Genomic DNA, 19,449 nt, shown 5'->3' with positions numbered 1-19,449 from the left:
GTGTAAGAAAAATATTAATATGCAAGGATTTACAAAGGTGACAAACAGAATAGTAATTGATTTGCCCTTGGATGAAAGAAAATTACAAGAAGGCAGATGTTGCTTCAAAAATAGGACAATTTTCTAATAGAGCTATTCAGCAGTGATAGGGGCTTCCTCACAGGGTCATGGGTTTCCCATCACTGAAAATAATTACCGGGTAATCAGTGCACAGTAAAAGTGTTTGGAATGTAAATTAAATTAAGTGATTTCAAAGAATGTTTCCAGTTTAAGAATATGTTAGATAATGGTAATTCCTATTTGATATTCTGTCTAGATAATGAGAATTGGACCAGATGACACCAATATTTTCTTAGTGCTTTCTGAATCCATGATCTATTACAAACATTTTCTTTTTTTGGAAATTGTTATTGCAGAAAGGACAAAAATGTAGTCTGGTCTCTTTTATTTCACTTCCATTGTCACCCTCTTCAAATCACTAAATTTTTCTTCTTATTATAAAATGAATGTAATTATTTTATAATACTAAACTGTCCCCCTCACTAGAAAGTAAAATTCCTAAGGCCAGAGCCTTTCTTTTTTTTAATTTATATATTCCCAGTATTAAGCATATACTAGGCATAGAGAAAGAATCCCATAAAACATTATTGCTTGATTTACTGAATAATCAGAAAAATAGAGAAAATAAAGTAATGTTAATGTAGCCTCTAGAGCCAGCAAGAGGAGGCTGAAGGGAAGGGTAGGGTCAGATGCAGAATAGTAATGGCTAACACTTACGTGTTCCTTTCTATGAGACAGGCACTCCTCTAAGGATAGTAAATTTAATTTAGTCTTCATACCTAATTCTGATAAGAATGCATTATCATGGATGCTATTTTCATCCTCATTTACATACAAGAAACCCAGCTCCTTAATGTTCCACAGATAGTAAGTAGCAGAGTTGACATCTAAATCCTGTCCAGCTCTCCAAATTAAATCACCCATAATCACCATGCCATGTTGTGCGACCCAGAAATACTAAGAGTTGTAAATAAAATCCAGGTGAGCACCTTAAGATTAAGGGTGCATATATGTCACATAGGTCAAAGTAAGACATTAAGCTCAAAATAGATGGGTGAGGAGAACCAGAAAAAAATTAATCAAATAATAGATAGGCCAGGTTGTATAATGGAAAGTGTCATAGGCTTAAGGACAAAAAGCTGAGTTTCTAATCCTAGCCTTATCTTGACCATGAGTATGACTATATGTGAGCTCCTCTTAGCTTCAGCATTCTCCCGGGTAAAATAACAAGTTGTGACAATCTCATAATGAGCTTCCATTCCCTTTGAAATTCTAAGGTAGTGTTCAACAGTTCAGTCAGCAACTTTGACAAACGGATTAAAAATTCAGGCAAGGCAAATAATCAAAAGCCCAGTGAAATTCGTTTTAAACCCTGAAAAAGTTAGAATCTTGACAGCAATATGTCAGTGCAACACCATTAAGGTAATTATTACTAAAAACTCTTGATACTTGAAGGGAGATGTCTTTCTCAACTCTGCATTTTTAGAAAGTTTAAATTCTAAAAAGCAATAGAAAATTATATATATATATATACACATATATATATATATACATATATATATATATATATATACACACACATATATGACCTATGCAACATATATGCAGCCTTACTCTTAAGGTGCTCACCTGGATTTTATTTATAACTCTTGATATTTGCTATCCTCCATAAGGGACATGGGAAAGCTAGTATTTCTTAAGGGAATTACTCTATAAAAGAAATAACTTAGAAATTCTTATTTTAAAGATGGGAAATAGTTGTGATGCTTTCTTAAGTTTATTTGAGATTTTTAAAGTAAGTTTTTTTTAAATTATAATTTTTATAGATCTCTCCAATGATGTGTGTTAGTTTCCTAGATCTGCTGTACAAAGTTCCACAAAATGGGTGGCTTAAAAGACATTACATTTACTTTTTTGCAGTTCTAATGACCGGAAATTCAAAGTCATATTATCCACAGGGTCATGTTTTTTCCTAAAGTGTCTAGGGAAGAATCCTTTCTTGCTTCTTCCAGCTTCTGTTACTGACAATCCTTGTTATTCCTCAGTTTGTGGTAGCATAACTACACATAATCTCTGCCTCTATCTCAGATAGCCTACTTCCCTTTGTGTCTCTCATTTCTTCACACTGAGTTCTACTCACGGTGTATCTGTGTATCTCAAAATTTCTCTTAGAAAGACCACAGTCATTAGATTATGGTCCACCCCAATCCAGTATGACTTTTTCTTAACTTAATCAACTATATCTGCAATGACCCTATTTCCACCTAAGGTCATATTCTTGGGTTAATATTAAATATAGTATTTGGAAGGGATGCTGCTATGATTTGTGTCCCCCCAAATTCCATATGTTAAAACCTAATCCCCATTGTGGTTATATTATAAGCTGGAGGACATTGTGAGGTATTTGGGTCATAAGGGCTCTGCCTTGATAAATGGGATTAGTGCCTTGTAAGAGGCCAGAAGAAGCTTGTTTGCTCCTTCAGCCATATGAGAATACAGCAAGAAAATGCTGTCTGTAAGGAAGGAGCCCTCGCCAAACAACAAATCTGCTGGTGCCTTGATGTTGGACTTTCCAGTCTCTAGAACTGTGAGCAATAATTTTCTGTAGTTTATAAATTATCCAGTCTAAGATGGTTTTATAGCAGCTCAGAAAATAAGTAAGACAGAAATTGATACCGAGGGATAGGGAGTTACTATAACAAATCCCAAAAAAATGTGGAAGAGGCTTTGGAACTACATAATGAATAATGGCTGGAGGAATTTTGAAATGCATACTAGAATAAACTGATATTGCCTTGAACAAACTGTAAAGGGCAATTTATGTGAGACTTCAGAAGAGAGCAGTAGAGAAAAGTCTCAGATTACCTAAGTCATTGTGATCAGAATGTTGCTAGAACTATGACAGTAAAGGCCATCCTGATGAGGTCTCAGATTGAAATGAGGAATAGGTTTTTGGTAATTGAAGGAAAAGTGACCCTTGTTATAAAGTGGCAAAGAACTTAGCTGAATTGTGTTTGCATCCCAGCGTTTTGTGGAAAGAAGAACTTGCGAGTGGCAAAACACTTGGCAAAAGAAATCTCTAAGCCAAGTAACGAAGGAGCCGCGTTGCTTTCGTCAACTGCTTATAGTAAATTTCAAGAAAATGGAAATGAATCAAAGACAGAATTTAAAATCAAAAGGGAAGCAGATCTTAAAGATTTGAAAATTATCAGCCTGGCCCTGTTGTAAAAAATGAAAAAGCTGCTCGATAGAGAACACCAAAGATGTGGTCAAGGTTTACCTGTGCCCTCTGGGGAAACAGCCACTGTGGCCTACATTGTACCTTTATATCTGATGAAATAGAAGACTGAAAATTTCATTTCAATCTAGTACATAACATAACAGGAAAAACATTGTCTCAGAAGTCAAAACATTAATTTTTCTATCTCAATCCTTAAAATAGTAGAACCATGCATATATCATGAAACTCTCAAAACTTTGCTTGCAAAGGATGCTTAAGGAATTAGAAATTTTAAAATCTTAGACCCAAAACATTAGACCCAAAGATTATATTTTTCATACTTACCTAATCAACCTCAACCAGAGGATGTAGCCAAATTCCAGGATCCCCATTTTTTTTTCAGGTACTTGGCATTATGAGCCTCCTAAGAACTCATCTTTCTAACCAATAACTGTTTAGATGGATAATTAAATAAATTCTATATCCTCTGGTGCATTGAAATCTAGCCAGAGATTATGTAGTGGTCTGACAAAGGATTTATCTTCCTACCATAATGCTTAGAACCGTGACTAGGAGTTTACTGTAATTGACTAATGGTCACAGAGTATAAGATGGTAAGACATAAGTCTTAACTCAGTAGACTTCCATGAGAGAGAGATTTCTTGAGTTAACCATATAGTACATAATGTGTTGGTTTGATATTAGCTGCTCATGAAGTAAACAAAATTAAAGTTACTTAAACAATAATAAAATATATTGCTATAGTTTAATATCCATATTTTAAACTTAATAACAAGAAGATGATAGTTGAAGGGATTTACTTATATTGTTTGATACAATATTACCATTAGTTTTCAGCTAATTTTCATATAAAAATTTATATTTCTAATAAAATTTCAAAAGAGTTATATATATATATATAATTAACAATAATTAATGCGGGAAGACCATAATTTAATTAATGCACAGAAGAAGTGAATATTAGAAAATATGTTCACATTAAGTCCAGGAAATAATTAAACAAACAAAAAAAATCTGGTGCAAAACTTCTGTCTATTCAGGATAAAACAAAACTACATTTTTTTAGCTAGAAAAATTATTTTAAAATATTATGAAGTAGTCATAGTAAATAGTAGTTTAGTCTTTATTTTTGTAGCTATCCTGTCTTATGAAATGGCAACATACATTTGTTGCCAAAATCTTTCTTTATAATAAGCATTTTTAACCCATATGTAGAAAATGTGTGTATGTATGTGTGTGTTCATGAGATTCAATATATTCAAATGATAATATCATACATATAAGACCATCAAAGTTTTAGACTACCTCTACTCCATTGTTATCTCACCTAAACTTCCCTTTCAATGTTATTTCCCACAAATTTTCTGTGCTTGTTGTCAATCAAATTGACAACTATGGCTTCACATACTATACTCCCTGATTATGTCTTTATATGGTTTTCACTGGCCAGAATACTATATGTCTCCATTTCCCATTTTCTGGTTTAAACTCCTTTCTAATATTTTAGGTCCACTTGAAAAGCTGGATTCTACAGAGTTGATTACTATCATTTTCCAGATAATTGCACTTTTTCTACGTGTCTCCCATATGGCGAGCTTTTTTATTCAAATCCATTTTGTCCTCACGATGATTATCAGGGCCATATATCAGGGTTTCGATAAACCTATGCTGAATGGATGATTGAATAAACCTAAGAAAGAGATTGTACAAAAGGCAAACAGGCCTCTTGTTATATGATCTTCATAGACAATAAGGAGTTTGCTAACATATGCAAGCAATGTAAGAAACTCAATGGGAATTGATATTTTCTCTTTTAGCAATAACACATAATGATGTTAAAACAACTAATTTCCAGAACCTACATTGTAGGTACCATAAACAAAGTATCATTAAAATGAGGCTTGATGGAAAAATAAAACAGCAAGGAGAACTTGAGAAATTCAATGAAGTGTAAAGGCAAAAAAAAAAATAACACCTATGTAATAATACGTAGGTAAGTGTGAAAGATCTGATACCAGCTCCTGAGGTCCCATTTCCTTATAGCAGTTTGTACAAACAACGCCGCTGGTTACCAAAAGATTTAGTGTAACTTATAAAAGTACAAAATTATTGGAATATTATTTAAGTTAGATGCAGAGATAAAAAGAAAAGAAAAAGTGCTGTAGTGGTATTAAACAAAACTATTATCAGAGCTGTGTGAAAAAGAAATCAGACTATAAAAGTCTATAGCCTTCCTACCAGATAGATTTCAATTTGACTCTAAGTTTTCGGGAGGCCAAATAAAAAAGAGAAATCTGATCAAATTCATAATTTACAACATCCATGATAAAAGCAAACCAATTTATTCAGGAGAAGTGCAATTATTCTTGCTACTAAAACCTGAAAGAAACTTCTCCCAAGGGTCATCATAAAGAGGACACTACAAAATATAATGAAATATGCCTTGAACAGTATCTTTATGACAGACACCACTAGGAGTTTCATAGAGCTGTTTTTTATGACATCCCTCACTATATTTTGATGGCTTAGCTATAGAGTTCTGTGTGTGGTTTAATGGAGGCATAGATTTTTTGGAACTGGAACAACAGTTGGACAAAGCTTTCAAAGATTCCTCAGAACATCTTTAGCTTCACGTAGTTTTTTTTTTTTTTTGAAAAATCTGATGGCAAAACATCTCAGAACACTTAATTTGTTAATTACCTGAACAGTTATGGGCATCTATAATTTACATGGTGCCCAAAGGAAACACAAGGAACAAAACAATTTCCTGGAACCAAAATAACTACTTTCAGTTATTCTGGGAAGCCAATTAGTATAAATAAAGACATTATTTATAAATTGTATTATTATTATACAATTAATGTAAATGTATGACAGATGCCCTGAAAGAAAGTAAGTTAGTGCCCTTTTGTGAAAGCTGAAGTTACTTCAGCTCCAAGGACATACTGTAACACAGACCAGGTTTCTCCTCAAAAAATAAATTTGAAACTGCTCTAACATACAGATTAATGGTCACTTGCTGAATCCTCTACTCTGTTTAGCACGGTCACAATGCTTCTTTGGAAGAGACTTAGTGTCACTCTACTGCAGTTTTTATACTAAAATATGTGTCCTGTGGCTATTGCTACCACCACTGTGGCTTTAAAACTAGAACCTGAGAAGCCTTTGCTATGTCTTGGAGCTGTCCCAGGAGACATGGGGAGAGGTGGAGCAAAGAAGGCCAAACAGCAGAATCTCTGTCTTCTCTAAACATGTATCGTCCACAGAAGCCTTTTTGCTTAAAATGTAAGAAAGTTTTTGACAAGTAGTTTTTAAAATATGTTGTTAAAACACTGTACTATCCTGTGCTGTTTCTACAATTTTGTTTTTCTCTGCAGAGATTATCAATTCATGTATTCAGCAAATATGTACTGCTCCTCTGCTGTTTTCCAGGCTTTGTGCCAGGATCTAGATATACAAGGTTATATAAATCAGGGTCTTACAGCTTAAAATTTGTGAAAAGATTTCTAAGTTTACCAAAGATTAGGCTGCAGTGTGGTATCTGCTGTGGCAGGGATACACCCACTACACACCGCAAGGGGATAGTGAAGGCGTGACCAGGTCAAATGAGACTCAGTAGAAACTTGAGGAGCCATATGTAATAGGTAAGTCTTGAATTGAATCTTGAAATGTGACAGAAATTTAGAAAAGCAAAGTTGATAAAAGTCATTTTAAGTAATGGAGTAAGTAAGGGAGGAAATGTCAAACAAGATGGCAAGTTGAAAAACAAAGAGAACAGGAAAAGGTCAGATTATGAACACCAGCTTGCTTAAACAAGAAATTTGAACCAAAATATAAGGAGAAATAATAAAACAAAACAAAACAAAAACTTCAGAATAAAACCATGAGCACATTTATGGTTTGGAAATATTATTCTGTCATCATGATAGAGGATGAAACTGAGAAGCTAAGAATAGAGTTAGGCAGTGTAATTAGGAGGTTATGGGAGCAATCAGGAAGAAAATAAATGGTAATAAGAAAATAAACGGGAATTAAGCCAAAGAAATTGTCATGAGAGGAGGGAGGGATAAGCGATAATAGCAGGATGGAACTTGCTGGATTTTGTGACTTCAGTGGCCTATCTGTCCTATTCTTTCTCTTTTGAATAAACAATGGTGCATCTTATAGTGCTACTTTTATCTATGCAATTTTAGTGCCATTTTCTGATTCTCATATATATGTCTACACATATAGTCAAGCTTTTAAAAATGTGAAATGTTATTTTTTCCTATTCACCAAATCTTATATAGCAGTACACTTGAAACTTGAACATTTAATCACTTAGTACATTCTGCCTGCATAACAAAGCTCAGCATTATAATCCTCCACTTATTACAAGATCTGTGCTGTCTGGGATACATTTACACTTCAATTACAATTACAATGCTTTCATCTTTACAGCCTCTAGTTTCTGAAGGATTGAGTCTCAAGGATTATGTTATAATAAGAACAAAGGATATTGACTACTTTTCTTCTTTCTGAAATGCTTTACTAGCTAAATAAAAGTGAAACAGAATTTATGCCAAGATATTTTCTCCCTGCAGGAAAACATAATGGAAGTTATCAGAAATCAAGAGTTTTTACTCCTTCCAGCTGAGGAGCTCCATAAACTACTGGCCAGTGATGATGTCAATGTTCCTGATGAAGAAACCATCTTCCATGCATTGATGATGTGGGTCAAGTATGACATGCAGAGTAGATGCAATGACCTGAGCATGCTTCTTGCCTTTATAAGACTGCCACTGCTTCCACCACAGGTAATGACGTGTGATGCTGTTTAAATAGATTCAATGTACTGAAAAGCCCTATGTTAAAAGTAAACATCAAAACACGTTTTTAATTATGTATTCACATTTTTAAATGCTTTTATCAAATACTATTTTTAAGTTAAATTTGATGGTGGAAAATGATGTATGATGATGGATCGTGGATCTAAATCGTATCTCTGCCGCTTATTGACTCATGGCCACTTGTATGATTATGATAATATCACTTAATTTCTCTGATATTCAACCTCTTTATCTATAAAATGTGATCATACTGCCATACAGAAGTTTTGTGAAGATCCATTAGATAATATATATGTAAAAAGCCTAATCATAATACAGTGTCTCCTATCAATTATTTGATATAAGATGCAATAATGTGATCATCCATTGATGTAAATGCATATGTTGTGTGATTTTTCAAAGCTTCAGTGCATGGTATTTCAACCTCTGCAGAGGAATAAAACATACCCAAATAGTAGAGAGTTATGATTTAACAGTAGTTAACAATTAGAATTATGGAATATGTAATAATTGGAGTTAAGAAGCCTCTAGACACCAAGTGAGCCAACTTAACTTTATTGATGAGTTAAGTAGGGTACAGAAAAATTAATAAGAACATGAAGTTCACTCAACTTAGAAGAAGAGTGGCTAGTTCTCTCTGATTCTGAGTCTTGTATCTTTAAACTAATTTGCTACAAAATTCTCTATGTACAGCATTGTTAATTCAGGGTTTCTGGCTGGTAAAGTTATCCAAAAATAAGCTTGAAGGTGACCCTAACTTCTAAGTTGATGGGTAAACTTGTTTGTATATATAATTTGTGTGAGGGAAATGGGAGGCTTATCTCATTCACCAGATTCCTCATTTGAATCCAAATCACAATCAACATTTTTACTAATCCATATGTTACTAAAAATATAAAACAGAGAATTAGGACATTTAGTAGAAGAACAGTAGGCAAGTATGAAGTATTAACAGTAAGTATAGAAGTGGGATTTATGGTCATATATTAAGAATGGAAAGTTAGAAACACATTACCGTAATTGAAAAAAAGAGAAGCTTTATAAATAAGTGATAATTATATATCCTTTGGCTGCTGAGATTAGTACAGGAGAAAAAAACAGCAAAATAATTTATGGAACTCAAATTATGTGAGCATATCATAACAACAGGCTCTTACAAAGAAGAGGAAACATGCATTTACATACCTAGACAAAGAAATTTTGCTGCTAAGTACTGAATTTTTGCAAATCTCCCAGCTTGGGTTCTAATGCCAGGTAGTATCTATTAGAGTCTGGGAGGGTAATCTTTTGGGGAAGAAATAGCCAATGATCACTATTAGCCAGAAAGCCAATGATAGTTATCAGTTAATGACAGATGCTGTGACAGTGGGTACCTTTGACTCTGGCACAGTCATTACTCTCTACCCATTTCTACTGTTGGTTGAAATGTGGGGAGTTTGGAATTATGTTGTGCACAAAATCAGAAATAGTAGGACACATATTAGAGTAGGTCAAGAATGTGACCAGATTCCTCTTCTCAGGATATGTCATTCTTTTATGCCCTCATTTCCAACTCTTCTGTCATCAGATATAGGGAGATGCTGCCACCTGTGCATGTCATTAAATGGTTACGTCAGATCAGAGATGTCCTGTTGGCTTTTTTGTTCCTAAGGCTACACATTATATGTGGAATTTTATTTCTTATTGGTTCAGGTGCTTTATCTTGCTTAGGGAATAATATTTATTAAAATTAAGATATAAAATATTCTTTTGATGTCACTATTAACAAAATTTTAAACAGTGTGCGATAGACATAAATGTAGCATATGTCTATTCTCCATTCCTCATCCTTCAAACTGGGGCTATCACACATTATAACTTTATATGTACTTTCACAACAGATGTGCAGGAGGAATGAATGGAAATATTTTCTGTTTATAAAATGTCTTCATATAAAAGAAGGGCTATCACTTCTATAACTAATGTTAATGAATTATGTGTCATTATAAGCATATTACATATATTTCTAATATTAAAAAACAGATGCAAAGTAAAGATTATTAAATCTGTTACACAGAGGAATATTAGGCTCAAAGAGGTTAAGTGATTTTCAAAGTTCATAGAGCTAGTGGAAAATCAGGTTTTCCTGCAAACATAGGTTGGCCAGATATGAATATACACAGAGATATTTCTACAATATGAGTGCCATTTCCCTGTTTGCTCTCTAACCTGGAAGATCATAAAATATCCTTGATTAATCAATTTTGAAGGTTCTTTTAAAGACACTGAAGATGGAAGAACAGCAGTTTGATAGGAACTTAAAGACATTCATTTATTTCTTTAGCTACCAAATGATTTTATCTCATTTAATTTCTACAAAATCCCCATGTAGTTGATACTGTTATTCCCATTTGACAAATGAGTACTTTGAGAATCAGCGTGATTGCCATCCTCTTTAGTTTTAAAGACCAGATTTTACTCCAATTGGATCTGACAGAAATGTGGATCTTCTATCACTAAGGGGGAAAGATTACAATTTTTTATTTAGGGTTGGTTTCATATTTGCCTCAATGTCAAACCAGAATGAAAAAAAAGTTTAATTGAATAAAGGATTTTACAGACTTGCACATGGACTTTCAAAGCTGCTAAACACCTTTGGGTCCTTATGAAAAGCTATTAAAATGGTCAGGAAACATTTTTTGCTGCTCTTGGATTCGTTAACGTAAGGTTTGTCCATGCTTTTTTTTGAATGATTAATATATAGGTCGCTTATAATCTTTAAGTGATTTGTGTGCATATGTTGTGAGTATTTACACATGCACATGAGATGTTTGTGTGTGTTGCTACCAAGAGAAGATAGAATATGTGGAATTTCAAACACAATATATTAGATGAATGAGAAAAAAATAGGAAAAAAATAGAAAAGAGTTGTAGTGGTAGGGGAAGTTATTTTGAGAATATGTCACAGCAATATTATAGCATAAATGAGAGTGGAAATGTTAAAAGTACCATGAATCAAAGTATTATATACTACTGAACTAATCACATAATTTCTTTTATATATATATATTTTTTATTATACTTTAAATTCTAGGGTACATGTGCACAACGTGCAGGTTTGTTACATATGTATACATGTGCCATGTTGGCGTGCTGCACCCATCAACTCGTATCTCCTACGACAGGCCCTGGTGTGTGATGTTCACCTTCCTGTGTCCAAGTGTTCTCATTGTTCAATTCCCACCTATGAATGAGAACATGCGGTGTTTGATTTTTTATCCTTGTGATAGTTTGCTGAGAATGATGGTTTCCAGCTTTATCCATGTCCCTACAAAGCACATGAACTCATCATTTTTTATGGCTACATAGTATTCCATGGTGTATATGTACCATATTTTCTTAATCCAGTCTATCATTGTTGGACATCTGGGTTGGTTCCAAGTCTTTGCTATTGTGACTAGTGCCACAATAAACATATGTGTGCATGTGTCTTTATAGCAGCATGATTTATATTCCTTTGGGTATTCAATCTTTCTCTTTCTCTCTCACTCTCTCTCTCTCTCTCTATATATATATATGCACACACACATATATGTGTACACATACATGTACGTATTTATATGTGTTTATATACACACACGTAATATTACATATAGTGTAACATATAATTATATATTGCTTATTTAATATATAGGAAAACAATATTATATTTTAAAATACTAGCAATATTTAAAGGAGGCAAGAGTCTATATTTTCTCAGTGAGGTAAGAGATGATTTTCAAAAGGAACAGTACTTGGTCTAATTTTTGAAGGAGACTTGATAAATTTTTGTGTTTGTTTGTAAGGTAATTCCTGCAGATGTAAATGGCCAATTTCAGGTGAGTGAGAGAACAATATTTGAAAGACTCAGTGTGGGCTGCTTACAAAATTCCTCACCAAAACATAATAAAACACTGACCAAGACAAGAGTATAACAATTAAAGAAGATTTTAAAAGATATTTAAAGCAAAAATATATAAATAAAAAAAAACAGATGTTTCCAGGATAGTGTTAAACCATATAATCTGTAAGTACTTTTATAGCAAGGAGTAGCTCTGACTGTATTTAGTAAATGCATGAACACATTTCTAGAATAAAGAGTAAAAATAAAAACAATGAAAGAGACTTCATCAACAAACAGAACATGTTAAAAGAACGATTAGTGCCAAAAATTAATTTAGCTTTAATAGCCTCTTGTGTTCATGAGGCAACTGACCAACTTGACTTGGACATATTTCAGTCCTATCATTTCTGTCCTCCCATGTGTTTTATTAGTAGGCCCATTATGTGTATCTGGGCTTTGTTATTTCTTAAGTACACAGAGAAAATCGGATATTCTTTATTAATTATAAATTAGCACATTAAGTTATGGTAATTTGGTGTAGAAAATATAACAGAGGATATGGATTTCAGATTAGAACAGTGTAGACAAAAGGAGCGCAGGAAAGGAAGACAAGGTATGAAAAAGACTCAGAAGCAACACTGTTGCTCTCTGTCCTCTATTGAAATATAATAACTAATCCAGAAATAAATTCAGTTATTTTACTTTGCTATAGACAGAACCAGAGAAAAAGGGAAAATGATAGTGATAGATAACTGAGTTATAATCCAAGAATGAATTACACTATTTAAAAAAATAAGTTATGAATGGAATTTTTTGTAATAGTTTTCATATTTTTCCTGAATAGCCTGAGGCTTCACAATTTCAGCAGTATTAGAAAACATATAGAAATTTCTGTCCTTTTAGAGAATGACTGAAAAAAAATATATATATATAGTTTACTTAGAGGATACCTGATTTGATTTACTCATTATTCTGCTATTTTTCTTTCTGGGATTCAACAAAGTACCATGTTGCTATAAAATAAATAACATGTTTTAACAATTTATAACAATTATTTCCACTGATTTTAATTGAATTCATAAGATATTTCTTTGTAGTATGTACTTAAATATTTACTATATATGAATTTTAAAAATACCCATAAGTATCAGATTTTTGCTATATTATTTTCTAATGAATGGCTTTAAATGTAAAAGTATGTTGTTTAAAAATCAAGAGACTATAATTCTACATATTATCAAGTCAAAAGGTGCTCAGGGGAATTCAGTTTTATGGTCAGAGATTATTTAGAAGGTTGGAGATATAGAGATAAACTTTGCTTCCTAGCTCAGAATTGGTAGTGTTTATATCTTTTTTTTTTTAGACAGAGTTATGCTCTTGTTGCCCAGGCTGGAGTGCAGTGGCACAGTCTTGGTTCACTGCAACCACTGCCTTGCAGGTTCAAGCGATTCTCCTGCCTCAGCCTCTTGAGTAGCTGGGATTACATGCATGCGCCACCACGCGTGTCTAATTTTGTATTTTTAATAGAGATGGGGTTTTGCCACGTTGGTCAGGCTAGTCTTGAACTCCTGATCTCAGGTGATCCACCCGCCTCGGCCTCCCGAAGTGCTCGGATTACAGGCATGAGCCACTGCTCCAGGCCGGTATTTTTTATCTCTTTTAAGACAAAAGGAAACATTTTTCAAACTTCTAACAATCAAACCTACTGATTCTTAAGGGAAATATATAGCAAGGTGTGTGTGTTTGTGAGGGTTTATGTGCATGCACATTTATTTTCTGTAGCAAAAGGTAGAAGAAAAAAGCTTGCAATGAAATAATAGAATATTGCCTAGATTTAGAGGAATATGGTTTAATCTAATAACAAGCACAATAAAATAACAAGGACATTCAAGTATTTAACTTTAGAAGACAGATGCTGCCTCTATTTTACATGAATTAAGTCTTTCTGTGTAAAGCTGAATAAATTATTCCAAAAGATTACTTGTAGTAGTAATAGCAATACAAGAAGGAAGGGTGAGGTCTCCAACCTTTTTCATTGGAAAAGTGGCTATTGATCAGATACCAGTGACATACGGACTCTTCATGATGATAAAAATTATAGCTACAACTAAAATTCTGATTTATAAAAACAGTTACAAAGAGTAAATCAATATAAATTTTGAAACCATAGTGTAAAATATACAGAGCAGATTACACTCAAGAAATTTATATATTTTGTTTGATTTTACATCCCCAAACTACTCCTTGGTAAGTGTCTCCAAGGCTAGCTGCAAAAATCCTCACTGTTAAATGTATTCTGTATGTTATCTTTACAAAGAAAAAATTAAAACTCTTATTTTCTTACAAATGAGTAAGGCCAAAATAATTAATCAAGCCCACTAACACAATCCATTAACAGTCATTGTTACTTTTTCAATATATTTTTCCCCCTTTGATTTGCTGGCTGTCTGATTAGTTAATGATTATACCGGGCCATCATTATTGAGATAGTCTTCTCTACAAAGCTAGATTGCAGGAGTAAGAAAAAAAAGGAATAGTATTACTTTTCTCCAAAAGAAATCTTAAAAACAATGCCTTTAAAACAGAAATACATAGACAATAAATAATGCTTCTAAGATCAATAAATTTATGCTAAATGATACTTACATTCATGATCATTTAGCCCCCCTGTGACATTCACTGTTCAAGTTACAAAATTTAAGAAAAGACAAAGTGTTTTATTAGCAAGCTTTAAGTCAGCAGAGGTATTAATATAATAAAAGATATGCAAGGACATTCACAGGCACAAACTCCTCATACATATACATGTTACTCTCTTTGGTATAGCAAAAAATAGAGAAGAATTTGGAACATAATCTGAAAGTCTTTATTTTCGTTACAATATATTAAGTGTTTCTGCTTGAATCAAGGGTTGATTCCACTGGATCTATTTTGCATCCCATCTTTCTTGCCAAAGGGGTTCCTCTACTGCAATGAGCACTTCTTACATTATCAATTTTATCAATTTTTAGTCAATTTTGGAAAATTCCAATCAATTTACAAAGTTCTGTTGTTTCAAACACACAAAACTAGTCATATTCATTTTCACTAACTATTCCAGCTCTCTTTTGCCTTTCCAACATAATATGTAGTTATTTTTTATAATTATTAAATGTACTTTTACATAACCATCATTCTCTCTTCAACCCACTTCAATCAATCATTTGCCCTAATGAAAATCACCAAATGCCTCAATGGTGTAATTTTTCCCCCAATCTCAATTGTATTTGACACAGTTGATTTGGTCACTCTTGCTCAACTGTCATTGCTAATTTGTTCTACTCTCTGATGTTACAGTGCCCCAGGACACTATATTTTTGGTGGAGAAAATATCATTTAATTTTATACTTTTAAATGCTATGTAGAAACAAATTACAAAAAAATTTACCTGTAGTCCTAAATTTCTTCTGAAAAACAGATTCAAGGGCCCAATTAACTACTTGACAAGATTTATGCTTTTAGGATAAAATCTTAATATCCCTATCCTACAAAGCCCTACATCAATTACCCCAAAGCTACTTCTCTGAACTCATATTCTGCCAGCTGTCAGTATTCTTCAGCCATACTGAACTTCTATTTCTTGAGGAAGTCAGGGTTATCCAAATTAAATTGGTTTATAAGCATCTTTACATACTACAGAATATTATACATAGCATTTACCAAGAGGACACAAAGTGCAAGAACAGTTATTTTTCTCAATTAAACATTAAAGGAGGTTCCATTTTTTATTCATCTATATTTTATATTAAAATGATGACATTAATATAGGGTATAATAATTTGTAAGTAAAAGAAATATTGTGAAACATCTGCAGTAAAGCAAAGGCCATTTAAATCATTAGACCTTTTCCAGTGCTTTTAAGATTTTGGAAAACTGAATTAATTACACTACTTTAATATTTTAAGTGGAGATATTGAGTAGATTGTCGAATGCATCATTCAGGAGTTGTAGAAGGATGGCCAGAAGGTATTAAATAGGAGACTGATCGCATATAGACATAATTTAAATACATAACATAACATGATATCACAAAAATAGTGAGTATAGAGAGATAAGGGAAGAGGACTATATAGTCCATTAGTACCAACTGATTCTGGAGACTAGAAGCAATGGCATTTAAGGGGGAGAGGATTGTAGTGGCAGGCACACACTGTGAGAGGGAAAACACTAAAGGGAGGTGCATAGTCTAGAGATAATTTTTTAAAATTATTTTTGTTATTCGTATGAGTACTATATCTTGCCAATTCTAAACAATTACTGCTAACATCCTCCTACCTGTTAGGATGAACTGCCCCACTCCACCCCTCAATTGAGATTGCCTAGAAGGTGGTCACCCATCATGACTAAGTCTTTTTATTAATCACGTTTCAGCTTAAATGTTTACTGTTCTTAGAACTTTCACCTACTATATTCTTGCTTCATTTAGTGGTTTATTTCCCTTCTTACAACTATATTTTTGAGAAATACAGATGTAGAGGTCTTTTCAAAAGTTCCTGGCACAGACAATACTCAAATTTTTACTGAGTAAACAAATACAAGTTTATTCTTGGTCTTAGCAAGTTTAGCTTCATTTACTTTTTTAAATATATATACTTTAAGTTCTGGGATGCATATGCAGAACGTGCAGGTTTGTTACATAGGTATACATGTGCCATGGTGGTTTGCTGCACCCGTCAACCCATCATCTACATTAGGTATTTCTCCTATCTGTTGATATGTTATTTGTCTGGAATGTGAGAGAAATCTTTATACTTGTATGTGGCAGTGGAGCTAACAGTGGGTGCTAAGAACCCTGCTGTAAAGAGTTATTAGAGCATATTGATTCAGACTTGACTAAAAATCCCTTATTGAATGGACAAGGGGAAGGCAAACTTAAACAAAATATAATATCTCATCTTGTCACTCAGATAAATTTATAAAATATAAATATATCAAAGTTCCTCTAATACCTAATTTGAGAGAGAGAGAATAGAATTGTTGAAATATTTTTTGAATATGTTACACTGTGTGGTATTTTGTGTGCAAGTGTATGGATTGAATTTAGAAAAGATAATTGGAAAATTATTTATGTCCACTAAAGGCATAAATATGTGTTTGCAGATGTTACTGGGACAGGAGACCTGACGATATGTCTGTTTATTTGGATCCTACTTTTGACTAACATTAGTTCACTATTTGATCATGGAAAGTATATTAAGTTTCATTGGACCTCAGTGTCCACATTCCGGCAAGGAGGAATTTGGACCTATAATTTTAGGGAATTATTTTGACAATAACACTATATGAGTAAAAATAAGTTATAATTTCCTAAGAATTGATGTCTATTCAAAGTTAAACTGCATAGATAATTTTATAAGGAAATAAGATGTGTATGCCTCCTACTGTAGTTTGGACATTCATCCCTCAAACCTCATGTTGAAATTTAATCCCCAGTGTTGGAGGTGGGGCCTAATGAAAGATGTTTGTGTCATTGGGGCGGATCCCTCATGAATGGCTGGTGCTGTCCCTATGGTAATGAGTGAGTTCCCACTCTATTAGTTACACAAGAGCTGGTTGTTAAAAAGAGCCTTGCCCCTCCCACTGTTACCAAAAAATCCCCGTTTTATTCTCCTGACAAATAACAAACGGTTCTCCATGAGAATGCAAATTTTGATCAATAGGAGATATATTCTTGGCACAAGTAAGGAGGCCACTGGGAGTATTCTCAAAAGGAGTGTCTCCCCAAGAGAAAGTGACGGGAGGGTTTTATGGGGTGATAGAGAGGGGAGAGGGTGCATCATTGCATGTAGAGAAGGGGTCCTAGTTGCACAGACACAGTGAGTCATCATGCTGGCACACGGATCGTGTATTATGGTAATGAAGCTATAACTCCTCTCAGGGTGGAGACTTTGGCATGGTAATGAGGAAAGTTTACTCCAGTGCATCTATAAGTTGCTGGGATCTGTCAGAAACTAGTTTTAACCAACTAGGTAACTTTATGTCATACAAGCTTTAGAAAGTAACAAGCTACAGGGCAGGAGGCTGTAAAACAGGCAGATTGCTCATGTTTATTAAATTACTGTAATCCCTGGAGTCCCCCCTATGTACTTACATCCTCCCTCTGTCTTGCTTCCTCTCTTACCATGTGATCTATGCACATGCTGGCTTACCTTCACCTTCTGACATGAGTGGAAGCAGACAGAGGCTCTCACCAGAGGCAGGTGTAGGTGCCATGCTTTTTGTACAGACTTCAGAGCTGTAAGACAAATGAACTTGTTTTCATTATAAATTATCTAGCCTCAGGTATTCCTTTATAGCAACACAAAACAGACTTAGGTGGAAAATTGATACGGAGAGTCAGTGTTGCTATAAAGATTCCTGAACATGTGGAAGCAGCTTTGGCACTGGGTAATGGGCAAAGGTTGGAAAAGTTTGGAGGGCTTAAAAAATAAAGCAAGATGAGGGAAATTTTTGGAACTTCTTAGAGATTGCTCAAGTGATTGTGACCAATATGCTGATAGAAATATAGACAAGAAAAGCCATACTGACAAAGTCTCAGATGAAAATGAGGAACTTATTGGGAACTGGAGCAAAGGTCACCCTTGTTCCACTACAGAAAAAAAAAAAAAAAAAGTTGGCCGAATTGTGTCCATGTTCTGGGGTTTTCTGGAAGGCTGAACTTAAGATCAATGACCTAGGGTAGATTGTGGAAGAAATTTCTAAGCAGTAAAGTGCTCAAGAAGTGATATAGCTGTATTTAACAGCTTATAAGCATATCAGCAGCAAAGGAATGAGTAAAGGTGGAATTTATAGTAAAAAGGGAAACAGAGCATAAAATTTTGGAAAATTTGAGCCTGGTCATGTGGTAGAGAAGGAAAAAAAAGTTTCAGAAGAAGAATCCAAGGATGCTGTGGAGCAATCACTTACTAGAGAGATTAGTGTGACTAAAGGGGATCCAGGTGCTAACAGTCAAGATCGTGGGAAAAGTAATTTCAGAAAGTTTGGAGGCAGCCCCTTCCATCACAGGCCCAGAGGCCTAGAATGACAGAATGGTTTTGGGGGACAGGCTTAGAGCACCACTTCCCTGTGCCACTTCGGAGTACTGCTCCCCATATCCAGGCTGCTCCAGCTGTGGTTTAAAGGACCCTGGGTACTGCTTAGGCCATTGTTCCGGAGGGCACAAGTGGCAAGCCTTTGCAGCTTCCACATCTTGTTAAGTCTGCAAGTGCCCACAATGGAAAAGTGGTGGAAGCTTGGCAGCTTCCATCTAGATTTCAGAGGATGTATCAGAAAGCCTGGGAGTCTAGGCAGAGCCACCACAAAGAATAACTGCTAGGGCACTTCCCTGTGGAACTGTGAGAGCAGAGACACTGCCCTCCAGACCCTAGAATTATAGAGACACTGGCAGTTTGCACCTCAGCCTGGAAGAGTTGCAAGCA

At 34.2% G+C, this 19,449-nt stretch overlaps 1 protein-coding gene across 1 annotated transcript in view; it reads left to right on the top strand.

Moving 5' to 3' along the window:
• Window positions 1-19,449, top strand: part of KLHL1 (kelch like family member 1) — a 426,381-nt gene that overhangs the window by 225,598 nt on the left and 181,334 nt on the right. Inside the window, exon 5 of the mRNA XM_016925362.4 lies at window positions 7,885-8,097. Coding sequence (XP_016780851.2) covers window positions 7,885-8,097 — 213 coding nt within the window. The remainder of the gene's footprint in view (window positions 1-7,884; window positions 8,098-19,449) is intronic.

Source organism: Pan troglodytes, chromosome 14 (assembly GCF_028858775.2).
Source record: "Pan troglodytes isolate AG18354 chromosome 14, NHGRI_mPanTro3-v2.0_pri, whole genome shotgun sequence".
In the NCBI taxonomy this organism is placed as follows: domain Eukaryota; kingdom Metazoa; phylum Chordata; class Mammalia; order Primates; family Hominidae; genus Pan; species Pan troglodytes.
The sequence above is the reverse complement of the archived record's forward strand: the minus strand, read 5'-3'. Positions and strand labels throughout refer to the sequence as shown.